This window comes from Orcinus orca, chromosome 9 (genome assembly GCF_937001465.1).
Source record: "Orcinus orca chromosome 9, mOrcOrc1.1, whole genome shotgun sequence".
In the NCBI taxonomy this organism is placed as follows: domain Eukaryota; kingdom Metazoa; phylum Chordata; class Mammalia; order Artiodactyla; family Delphinidae; genus Orcinus; species Orcinus orca.
Window position 1 is genome coordinate 66,956,973 of NC_064567.1, and position 12,585 is coordinate 66,969,557.

General features: G+C 35.4%; 1 protein-coding gene across 8 annotated transcripts in view; it reads right to left on the bottom strand.

The window, feature by feature from the left end:
- DGKB (diacylglycerol kinase beta) overlaps positions 1 to 12,585 on the bottom strand; it is a 703,399-nt gene that overhangs the window by 186,950 nt on the left and 503,864 nt on the right. For all 8 annotated transcript variants that reach the window (XR_007479225.1, XM_049714819.1, XM_004263483.3 and 5 more), the window contains one exon: positions 4,510 to 4,705. Coding sequence is in view for 7 of the 8 variants with exons in the window: in XM_049714819.1 (XP_049570776.1) it covers positions 4,510 to 4,705 (196 nt within the window). In the remaining variant the exon portion in view is untranslated. The remainder of the gene's footprint in view (positions 1 to 4,509; positions 4,706 to 12,585) is intronic.

The window sequence follows — 12,585 nt, forward strand, 5'->3', positions numbered from 1 at the left end:
TGAGAGGTCCTCGCTGTCAAAAAGCACGTTCACAGGTGTACTTTTAATATAGTTTTTCAACTTAGTTAATAGAAATTTACTTGCTGTTTGCCTCAGATGTTAACTAGAAGTTTCAATTAGTCAAATTTACCTTATTCTGCATATTTAGCTGCAACTTTGTTTCAATTTTATCACTGGTTCTTTACCAGGAGTTGTGAGCATGTTTATATCCTACATCTCTGTTAAAAGTGCATTTGATATACAAACTAGTACAAGTCTGTTATTTTGGGCAGCTAGTTAACTAATGCAATTTTTTATGAGCAAAAACTTTTCTAAGGAGTGATTTCCATTTTCATAAAAAACATTAGTATTGTCACCTTGTTTTCACTTCCATTGATTGTTATGCACTCTTTATTGCTTGTGTCAAACAAAAGTACCTGAGCTTGCAGGCCTTTTAATTCCTCGTGATTCACATACACTGTGGTGGTAACGTTCCCCTTGGTACATCATGGAATATACAAAGATGTATTTTAAAATGACCATTGCAGAGCTACAGACTTTGCAATTAAGGTCATAGTTATTGAGTTGTTTTTTATTTAGATGTGTATATGTTTACAAACATATGTGTTTGTAAACATATCATTTTATCCATTTTATCCATTTTATCCAAACATATCATTTTATCCATCTATCTATGGATCAATACACCCATCAGGAAGAAGAAGAGGAGGTGGAACCGGAGGAGGAAAGGAAGTTATTTTTCTTTCTTTTTCTTTTTTTTTGTGGTACGCGAGCCTCTCACTGATGTGGCCGCTCCCATTGCGGAGCACAGGCTCCGGACGCACAGGCTCAGCGGCCATGGCTCATGGGCCCAGCCGCTCCGCGGCATGTGGGATCCTCCCTGACCGGGGCACGAACCCGTGTCCCCTGCATCGGCAGCCGGACTCTCAACCACTGCGCCACCAGGGAAGCCCAGGAAGTTATTTTTGTCTGGTAACACAATTTGATGATTTGGGAATTGTCAGTATGACAAAATGTTTTTATAGAACACACTTTACAGTGTTTTTATTATAGGTTTTTATGTTATTGTTCCAAAATATGACAGAAATGAATTTAAACCAAGTTTTTACAGAACCTCTGAAGAACTGCAGTTATAGCTCAATGGAACACAGTTTGAAAAATAATGGTTTATCTGAAGGCTTTTATTTCTTTTAAAATGCAAATACCTCTACTTTCACCTGCAATCAGTCATTTATATATTAATGTGAACAAATTTATTAGATATCTTTCTGAGACTTGGATTTAATGCAGAAGAAGAGGAGGCAAAGATTAACTCAGCAACTGAAAGAAATGGGAAAGACTGAATATTAAGGCTAAGAGCACTGAAGATCTAATTTGCCTACTTTACAATTTTGCTTAAAGACCATGACATCTACATACGATACACCCATTTTTATTTCCAAAAGACGTAAAACAAAACAGGCAACAACAAAAACAAAAGAAAATGACAAACCCACAAAGAAAGTGTCTGAATTAGATGAATGTGAGTATGTGTATGTTTCAGAACTGCATCTGTTTTAGAGTATTTTGCTAAAACAATAATGTAATTAAATTAATTACAAATAATTTTGATCAACTCGAATTAAATCAACTGTAAAATTTCCAACCAGTGAATTTATTAATTGAAGATACTCTGATCTTATGCTGTGAATGTACTCAAAGATTGCAAGCAAAAAAATTGTGCAGGAGTTCCAGTTTATGTAGGGTGAAGTATAAATGAGTATGTAATGCTCCAAACCTGATCTTGTACCTTTGATCTATGACATTTTTTAAATTAAAACAAACTTGTAAACTTTTTTCTTAATTTAAATCCTTCTACTAAATTAAAAAAAATATCTTTACTTCAAGAATCTATAGTTAGGTATGCTTCCTCCATTCTCCCCACCACCAAAAGCTTTCTAAAGTTTATGGAAACAAGCATCCATTCTAATATAGTAAACATTCAGTTTAAACTTCAAATTTTTTACAGAGCTATATCAGAAAAGTTGCTAGTTAATATTTCAAGAAAGTACAACTTAAAAAGAAGAAATTTACATTATTAATTTGTTCATTTATTTACTTATATTTTTCCAAGAGTGAAGTTACTAATTTGAATGTGGGTTAAGAAAAGTTGTTGGACTAGAATTACAGTTCCTGTTATTTCATTCTAAAGGCCATACCTGTAACCATTCTGTGTAAATCTGAAAATATATTTAGATTTAAAATACTGATTGACCCTTACATTTAATACTATTGTCTTTGTGTCAAGAAATTGAAAACAAGATCAAATGATAGAAACATTTACCCATTTCGGGAAGGGATACATGCAGATATTTTAAGTAGCAAATTTCTTTCATTTCCGATTATTAAGTGTAACATTTAAGAATTAACAGAATAAATGTGAAATCAAAACTTTGAAGCATTTTGAGATACTTTTAGCTATTTTGTTGTAAAATATATCAAAATGAAAAAATCTTGATAAAATTAATAAAAGACTGATTAACACAGAAGTCTTTTTAAAATATTCAGCTGATAAAGTCATTTTAAGCGTTCAATTACACTGATCTTGAAATAAAACTAAACCCAAACTTACAAGCATAGCTGGTTTAGAGAGGGAAATAAAAGTTGAGCCAAATCAATTATAAAGCATGCTTTTGTTATTACTCATACAATGACCTTCAAAAACTCTGATTTCTAATGCTTTTCCCAATCTCTGTACTGAGAAAAATGTATCCCTAAGTCACAAACCCTGTAGGTTCTCACTTCATTCCTCCTTCTTTCCCAAGTTTATGGAAACTTGGTCCCAATAGTTTCATAGTACAAAGCAAGAAGACAGAATGGGAAGAGAGACCTTTTCCTAGGGTTATTTATGGGCACTGACAGTCTATACAATACTTCTGGCTGATTTGTGTGTGCTTCATTCCAAACGTGTATTCCTTAGCATACAAACGGGGATGAGTGAGACCAACAGACAGCATGTCTGCAGTAGCTCCACAGTATACAGACACTTGTCCCGGTGGAGCACAGCCATGAGTTTTACAAACTTTAACATCTCCTTGGGCTAACATAGTTGGCGGCTGAGCACTGAGAATCAATTCAGATACATATCTGCAACGTCTACATGCAAAGGACATACCAAGTATTAATAGGCAGTGACCAAACAGAAAAATAAACCTAGAAATTATCATTTTATATATATAATATATGTAAAACTATTTTTTAACTATATGGACTATATTACTATATGTACTCATTGCTTCCTTAGGGATAGAAGCAGAGATTTTTTAGGTTTGGTCTTAGTATGGTCCTTGAACTAATTTTTAAACTTAGAAAATTTTCAGGAATCTTTTTAGAAATCTGCATTTACATTTAAATATAAATGCATTATTAATGTCAATAAATCCTAGAAATTAGTAATTATACCTAATTTCTCTCATTTTAAAATTCATATAGCACAAGCCTACTCATCTTTTCTACGTACTTCTTCAAAAAACCATTTTCCTCCATGTTTTCATACAGTTATATGCGTTCTGAATAGAAAGCATCTTAAAGCTATTTCCTACCACCACCAAGCCTATCAACCATCCTCACATTTTATTTTCTTTATTTAAAAAAATATTTATTTTTATTGAGCCCATAAGGCTGTGATCTCTTCATATTTTGCCTTTGCTACACTGAGCTGAGCCAATACGTTTTCTTGGCCATCTGAATGCCATCAAAGGTATTAGATAGATTCTGGAAGGTTAAAAAAAAATAGTATAGATACTATACATAAATTGGGGCATGATCAATTATTATAATACCAAAAGATTATAATAACAATTTGGTGTCTTTGTTTGTACAGTCTATCAACAAGAATTAGTTGTCATGTCCCAATGTGAAGTATAATTCAATGGAGTTGAAAACTGATCCAGTTATTCTACCCTATTTTGTTAGTCCTTTGCCCTTTGTTTCCCAGGTATTCTACTTTTTACTAAACTTCTGGAAAAATAGAAGCAGATAACCAAAACTGATCGTGGGATATTTTAAAATGCCATCATATATAATATTTAGGACAACAGTTTCATGTAAGATTGCTTCCTAATCATAGCCTGACTGAAGAAAGCCAAAAATAAAACTTGCAACACACCTCAGAAAAGCCTTAACTAGGCCCTTGTTATAGCAACTCAAACATCTGACCAAGATGATCACATTCCAGAATTTAATGTACAATACATCCTATATTATTATCCACTAAATACCCACGTATATTTTATTTTCTGTGTCAAGAGCTATACCCACAAAAAAGAGAATAAAGGAGAAAAAAATCCATGAAAATATAGCCAGTTTATACATGATTTTAGAATCTACTATATTAATCACACTTGCATATCTGATATAAAAAATACAACTGCATAAATATATAGAGTATAGTGCAATGGAAAACTCTTACATTTAAAGTAGTCTTTAAGAGCCGATTAAGAAGCAACAATTAAATGTTAGAAAACTTACCTTGACTTGCAAACTTCAACTCTTTGGCATCTGTGAGCGTGGTCCTTTTGTCAGACCCTTTTTTCTCTGTTCGGCGATGGCTTCGTCTTTTCTTAGACTCTCCCCAAAGATTGGACCCTCCATGCATGCTTGGTATATTCAAAATAGCAATTCCTTCCAGAGAGATGTTTATTAAATCAATCTGTACTCCATCACACTGATTAGAAAAAGGAAAAGAACAGAAACAATTTGATTTCATCTTTTGTACTTTCTTATCTTTTAATGAGAATTTTAAAATCTATAATCTTGTCCTTTCTAAATAAACCTTTCAAGAACACTTAAATGGTTACCCTAAAGGTCAATATAAAAGATAAAGCAACCAATAACATTTACCAGGCATCATAAATAGTCTTTAAAAATGATCAAATTAAATCATCAGTGTATCTCTGTTTACAGAAAACCTTCGAAAGGGGCCCAGTTTAGTGCCTGCATATATAACCAGCTGCAAATTTCCAATGTGTTACAAAGAGGTTGATTCTGGAAAGTTTTGTCAAATTTCAGGCAGAAATTTTAAGGACTGCTCCTATTTAGAACACACTGCAAGGTACTATTGGGGGAAAATAAACAGAATTCATAATTAGGGCCTCATTTTTGGGGAGCAGAGAAAGAAATGGCTTAAGAGACTTTTGAAAAAAGAGATTCAAAGAGATCTGAATTACAATGAAGTGGCCAAGGATGGTTTCTTGAACTAGATTAAGTTCCAAGCACAGTGTCAAAGGCAACGAGAGGTATGGTTATCTAAATGAACATGGAGAACCAGGCAGGCTGAGTGAAGGAAATGCCAAGAGCAGCAGCAGTAAAAGGAATCTCCAGGGGCTTCCCTGGTGGCGCAGTGGTTGAGAGTCCGTCTGCCGATGCAGGGGACGCGGGTTCGTGCCCCGGTCTGAGAAGATCCCACATGCCGCGGAGTGGCTGGGCCTGTGAGCCATGGCCGCTAAGCCTGCGCGTCCGGATTCTGTGCTCCGCAACGGGAGAGGTCACAACAGTGAGAGGCCCACGTACCGCAAAAAAAAAAAAAAAAAAAAAAAAAAAGAATCTCCAACCCATCATCACTTTATAGCTGCTTTAACGAAAAAATGAAAAGTAAAATCAGTCAGCCAGATTTTTTTGTTTGCCTGGTGAGAAGACACCCTTTCACTATGCAAAATATGGAACACTCTACCAGACAATGCTTTGCAATACTCAGAGTGATCACTTTTTACATTTTTGAATTTTCCATACATTTCTACTGATGCGCATGTGTGGAAAGTGACAAGGCCATACTGTATTTTTGTAATTATGATTTATTTATGCATTTACTTTGAGTTTCCTAAAATGGTACTTATTATAATACAGCCCAGATATTGTCCTCCCATTTTCAGTTAGACGTCAATATGAGCGGAGATGTCAATATGTAACACTATGCTTTACAAACAAACTTTGTTAGGGATGTGCATTTCATCAGTTAAAGTATATCTGCAGCGGGATTGTTTTATTTGCTATATGTTTTATTACAGTAAAAAAAAAAAAAAAAAAGGTGGATACAATTTCATCATTCTCTTTCTCACCATAATCATGATTTTTGAAACTGGAAGAGATAATCCTTCACCAAAATTACAAAAACAAAAAACAAACAAAAACCCTCTCTTTTTCTACATTTTCCTCATCATACTGAATCTAATACTGTATCTTGTTCACTAAAATATAAAAACTGTGAAATAAAGCAACACATCTTGAGCCTACTTGGCAGGGCTAGAAACAAATTCTAGAGAAGGTGCCAAGTTTTCATTCAATTTATTTCAACGAGGGTGAAACCAAGGTCTGGATGATGCCTTTTCTCCCCCTAGAAACAACTGATTTTTTTCCCCTTCTTTTCATGTATTAAATTAAGATGACTTCTTTTTACTAAAGAATTCTGCTCATGTGTATACTCACTTACTGCTATATATTCTAGATAAACAGATATTAATTTCATAATTAAAAGTAATCTTGTGTAAATACCCTGCAGGCCTCAATGAATCAAACACATACTGTGTGTCAGGCCTCCTACTGTCTTCAAGTGGAATGTACTGGCTGGATAATTAGATAGTACATATTTTTTAACCTTATTTGCATGCATATTATATCTTTTGCACACTGACAAGCAGCAGTAACAACAAAAGTCAGATTACCACAGGGAATTCCCACAAAGAAGTCTTCATTCCTTATAATTTGCAGCCTAAATTAAAATAATTTGATCTTTGACAAGGATGAAATGTCAAGCAGAAGGGGGTCCTCTACAAGCCACGGCCTGTGGCTTCTGAAATCTGCCTAATTTATGTCAGTCACTTCTTAATACATATTTAAGTATTACACGAAAAAGACGATAAATATGCAATCTGACACCTTTGGTATTTCCCTGCTGTTAATTTATAAAGGTCTGGCTTCCCCCAAACTGACTAAAATCATTTAAATAACAGAAGAATTGTGAAATAAGCTGGAGTTGAGGCCTGGCTTCCATTTTCACTCAATATTGAACACAGCAGGTAGTACACTAAGACAATTATTTGACTAGGCCTTCGAACCCCACTGTGACAAGTTACTTTCAGAATTAGTGAAGGAGTATTCCTTTGTTTATCTGCAAAAAAGGAGAGCATGTTGCAAATAGGCTTTTTTTTTTTAAACTGAATTAGGGGAATCACATGTGACAACTGAAAAACATCAGTGTATACTATTATTCATGTGTTCACTCTTCAGAGTCTTGGCACGTGTAGTTTTAAGGAAACAGTAAGCAGCTCTGTGAAAAGTGAAAAAAATTCTTAAGAAATTCCAAAGAAGAAGGACCAATGGAGAACACTGAGGTTCCTGTGAGAGGAGGACAGTGTACTTACATAAATACCTACTTATTAATAATTTGTTTCCACTAGTTCTTGACCCCAGGCTACCTTCCTCTGTTTGCTTTAACGTTATGTTCATTAGTCTGGAAATTTCCAGTGCTGGCTCTGATGAAGACCAGGAGTTGTATAGCACACCAGTTGAGTGCATGGAAATAAAAGCTGAGGTGAAGGCTATGAAACATAAACAAGTTATAATACTGTGTCAGATAATATTTTCATCCACTTTGAAGATTTATGATTTTTAAAAAGGTAGCTACAGAGAAAAAGAATATAAAAGCTTAAAAGCTAACAGCCTTGGTTAGTCAATAAATCCTGAATATTTTTATTATGTTGAAGAGAGGTCGTTAACGTATACTACTATGGGAGCTATTTTCAGGGTGCAATGTTGTGAGGCCATTGTCCACTCTTTTCAGTTTTGAAATGGAAGATCTTATTCTAGAGACAAATTTACCTAAAAGAATATGGTTTAAATTTTTCTTCCAATATATTTTAATCCTAGTTTATAAATATACCCTGCACCACATTACACAGAAGTGTTAAAGACAAACTTTTATATGTGAATTTAGTGTTTTAGATTCAGTTAACATGTCACTTGACAGAAATATTTAAAACATGTGAAGAACTTTGGAGAGCCATAAAAGTGTGGATAATAAATATGATGAGATATGATTAATGATAAACTGTAAATATTGTTTCATAGTGAGTCTAATTCTATGCCCAGGTCAGATAAAAATTATTCATAATTTTACTTAATGAAACATAAAAACATTGCTTTGTTCATTGTTTAAAATGGTATGGTGTAAAATGACTTAAATATACCTGCTTTAGAAGAGTTTCTGCAAATTCATACATAATTCATAGGATAAAATTATTTATGTTTTGCAGAAAACTATAACAGCAAACCTACAAATTAAAACGTACATATAAAGGGCTTAATGGGATTAGAAGGCTGTGGTATTCTATATTTTCCCAGTGATTAAGCTCCGTGTTTTCTGAAATGCATTTGAAAAGTATTACCCACAAAACACAGTGTGATATAGGGACCCAGAACATGCCTTTTAGGTGATTTTACTGTTAGCTGGCAGTCCAGTGACGGTGACAACAGTGCTGATTGCAGATAACTGCAAGATTATTTTTAGAGTGGAATGGGAGATAACTGGTAAAGGAGAGGAAGATGGAAGCACACTTGGAAAACAGGAATATTTGAAAGTGGTACCATGTATGCACACACACAGTTGCTGAACATGTTGACAGTAACAATAACACTGCTGGTTCAAGATATCAAACATTGGGGCTTCCCTGGTGGCGCAGTGGTTGAGAGTCCGCCTGCCAATGCAGGGGACACGGGTTCGTGCCCAGGTCCGGGAAGATCCCACATGCCGCGGAGCGGCTGGGCCTGTGAGCCATGGCCGCTGAGCCTGCGCGTCCGGAGCCTGTGCTCCAAAATGGGAGAGGCCACAACAGTGAGAAGCCCGTGTACCACAAAAAAAAAAAAAAAAAAAAAAAAAAAAAAAGATATCAAGCATTAGCTATAAGTATCAGCAGAAAAGCACTTTAATTTTACATGTTTCTCTCTTTCAGGAGATTCCGTGAAAGCCAGAAATTATTGCTGGAATATTAAATTTCTTACCAAAAGTTATCTTATTAAAAATAACTTGTGGTAACTAAAGAAGAGAAATTTCACCTGTGGTCACCTTTCATCTGTCTCATTTCTTCCTCACTCTCCTCAGTAAGAAAAATTATAATGTATTTATCTTAATGAAACGGTAACAGTACCTCAACCCCACATTTCTTGTACTTTCCTGGAACAGGGAGGTATTTTTTTTGTTTTGGACTTGATGAGTCCAATTTTTGATTACTAGGACCATCTTTGTTGAGGTCTACACCTTTAATGTCTCCCTTCATCATTGTTTCTAGAATTTCATTGCAAAAAAAAAAAAAGAAATCAACTGGGAAGCTTTAGAAGAGAGGGAAGATCTTTTGCCTGTTCTTATCACACATGTGCGTGCATGCGTGTGCGCGCACACACACACACACACACAGAAAGAGGGCAGGGAGATACTTTTGGAGGTGATGAAATGTTGATGGCTTTGATTATGATTGTAGTTTCATGGGTATATTCTTTTCTCCAAACTCATTAAGTTGTCTACATTAAATATGTACAGCTTTTTGTAGGTCAACTATGCCTCAATAAAGGGTTTAAAAAAGAATGTTCATTCACACGTTTCATTTCTACTACTCCAAGATGGTGTTTTGGTAGGGGTAAGGATAGGCTACGGTTCTCTAAATGCATGCTGAGAGACCGTCCAGGATGAATTTGATATAGGTGAAGCACAGACTAAGCTGTGAAAATCTGCCCTACCGCCTTTAATAACTCTGTGCTTTCCAGGTTACTGGGCAATCAGAATCTTATCTTTCAAATTCTGCTAATTTATTTTGTGTCCCTGACACTCTTCTTGCAATTTGTTAATCCTTGAGCTCATTTAGGTTTTGTAGAAATACTTAATCATTAAGACAAAGGTCAGTATCTGAGGAAATTCCTGGCCTTAAAATATACCACCCTCCCAAGTCTTACCAAACACCAAAAGACTCAAGTACTTTGGAGAATGGGCCATTTTATTCTCTCATGAACTTTGCCTGGTACATGGAACAAATAAAAAACTCATGAACTTTGTAAGCTTCAATCCCAGATGGTGACCTGAGATTCTCAGGTACATATCCATGCCCCAGGTAGTTTTATACAAACTTTGCTTTTAATATATTATCTTGTAAATTTAAAGCTTTTCATTTAATCTTTTTATTTCTTTATCTTTTGTTACAAAGTTAAAAGATAACTGAAATTCTTTTTTTTTTTTTTGAGGTACGTGGGCCTCTTACTGTTGTGGCCTCTCCCATTTCAGAGCACAGGCTCGGGACGCGCAGGCTCAGCGGTCATGGCTCACGGGCCCAGCCGCTCTGTGGCATGTGGGATCTTCCCGGACCGGGCCACGAACCCGTGCCCCCTGCATCGGCAGGCGGACTCTCAACCACTGTGCCACCACACCAGGGAAGCCCCTGAAATTCTTAAAATTAAAAATTTCACCTTTGTTCATCTCTCTATGTATATATTTATATTTCGATTCTCCAATTGATTTGTTTCCTTAAATATTTTGGCAGCAAGCAACACAATTCTTGTTTTTTTTTTTAAATCATGAAAGAAAATGCTCATATGTGTGTCTCTGCAATAGAGATGCAAGAGAATCTCTAAATCATAGGATTTTGACGAAGACTAAGACAGGTAATGGATGTGCATTGCTTAGCTCCAAGCATGAGGTATATTTAATAATAGATAAATCTTAGCTACTGTTTTTATCAACTATTAGCCCGTGATATTAATATTATTCCAAATATTCACCTTTTTCAGAAAACAGCTTCCTAAATGAAAGAGAGATATGAGGTAAAGGGTCACACAGTAAATGCTTTGTTTGGAAGAAGCTGTCATTAAAACATATATCCATTACTTGAGGTACTCTTGTACTGAAGTGGTTTTATTCTCTCATATATTTTCAAACCATAGTTGGTATAATTTTAGGCCAGGAAGCAACAGCAAACAGAATCAAATTTCCAAACTGCTGTTTTTATTATATTTAATTATGAAGTAACCTTGAGGGTAGAAAGGCGTATTCTGCTAATATGATAGACTGGATTCATTAAAAAGTGAGTAGAGAAGCAGATTTTACATTACCATCCTTCCACACACACACACACACACACACACACACACACAAAACAAGCTTTAGAATTAAGATAAATTCATAAAATTATAACAGTATTTCAAGATATGCAACAATAGAATGGGGAGTGCACAGTGCTGTCTCTGATTTATAAATGCTACTCCAGTGGTGCATAGAATAAGGCAGTAAATGCAGAGCTGGGAAGACTTGGAGGGCATGTAGAAACATGACCCGAAAGAGCTCTTCTCAAGATGTAAAGCTCAGTGGAACAAAATCACCGAATTCTATCACTTGTAATGTTAAAATCAATGTTTTCCATACCTATTTTTATCACACGTCTTTTGCTATGTGACACAAACTTTTCCTTGGACATTTTTCGCTTTGTGACATACATAATGTTATACTATAGATCGATGTTTGTTTTTTGTAAATTGAGACTTTACTTTTTAGAGCAGTTTAAAGCTCATGGCAAAATTGAGGGGAAGGTACAGAGATTTCCTGTATACACCCTGTCCCCACAAATGCACAGCCTCTCCCATTATCAACATCCCCACCAAAGTGGTACATTTGTTACAACTGATGAACCTACATTAACACATCATAATCACCCAAAGTTTACAGTGTCCATTAGGGTTCACTCTTGGTATACATTCTATGGCTTTGAACAAATGTATAATGACCTGTAGCCACCACCATTGCATCACATGGAGTACTTTTATTGCCCTAAAAATCCTCTGTGCTCTGCCTATTCCTTCCTCCGTCCCCCTTAACTGGCAACCACTGATCTTTTTACTGTTTTCATAGTTTTATCTTTTCCAGAATGCCATATGTTCACATCATACAGTATGTAGGCTTTTCACATTGGCTTCTTTCACTTAGGAAAATGTATTTAAGGTTGTTCCATGTCTTTTCACAGCTTGGTAGCTTTTCAGCACTGAATAATATTCCATTGTCTGGATATACCACAACTTATTTTCCCATTCATCTACTAAAGGACTTCTTGTTTGCCTCCAAGTTTTGGCAATTATTAAATAAGTTGTTACTAACATCCATGTGCATGTTTTTGTGTTAACATAACGCTTTCAACTCCTTTAGGTATATAGCATGTATACTGTATGACTGCTGGATCATAAAGTAAGGGCATGTTTAGCTTTGTAAGAAACTTCCGAACTGTCTTCCAAAGTGGCGGTACCATTCTGCATTCCCACCAGCAGTGAATCAGACTTCCTATTGCTCCGCATCCCCACCAGCTTTTAGGGTTTTCAATACCCTAATAGGTGTGTAGTGGTATTTCACTGCTGTTTTAATTTGCATTTCCCTGATGAAATATGATATGGAGTGTCATTTCAGCTGCTTATTTGCCATCTGTATAGCTCCTCGGGTGAGGTATCAGTTAAAGTCTTTGGCCCAGTTTTCAAGACGGTTGTTTATTTTCTCATTGTTGAATTATAGGAGTTCTTTGTATATTT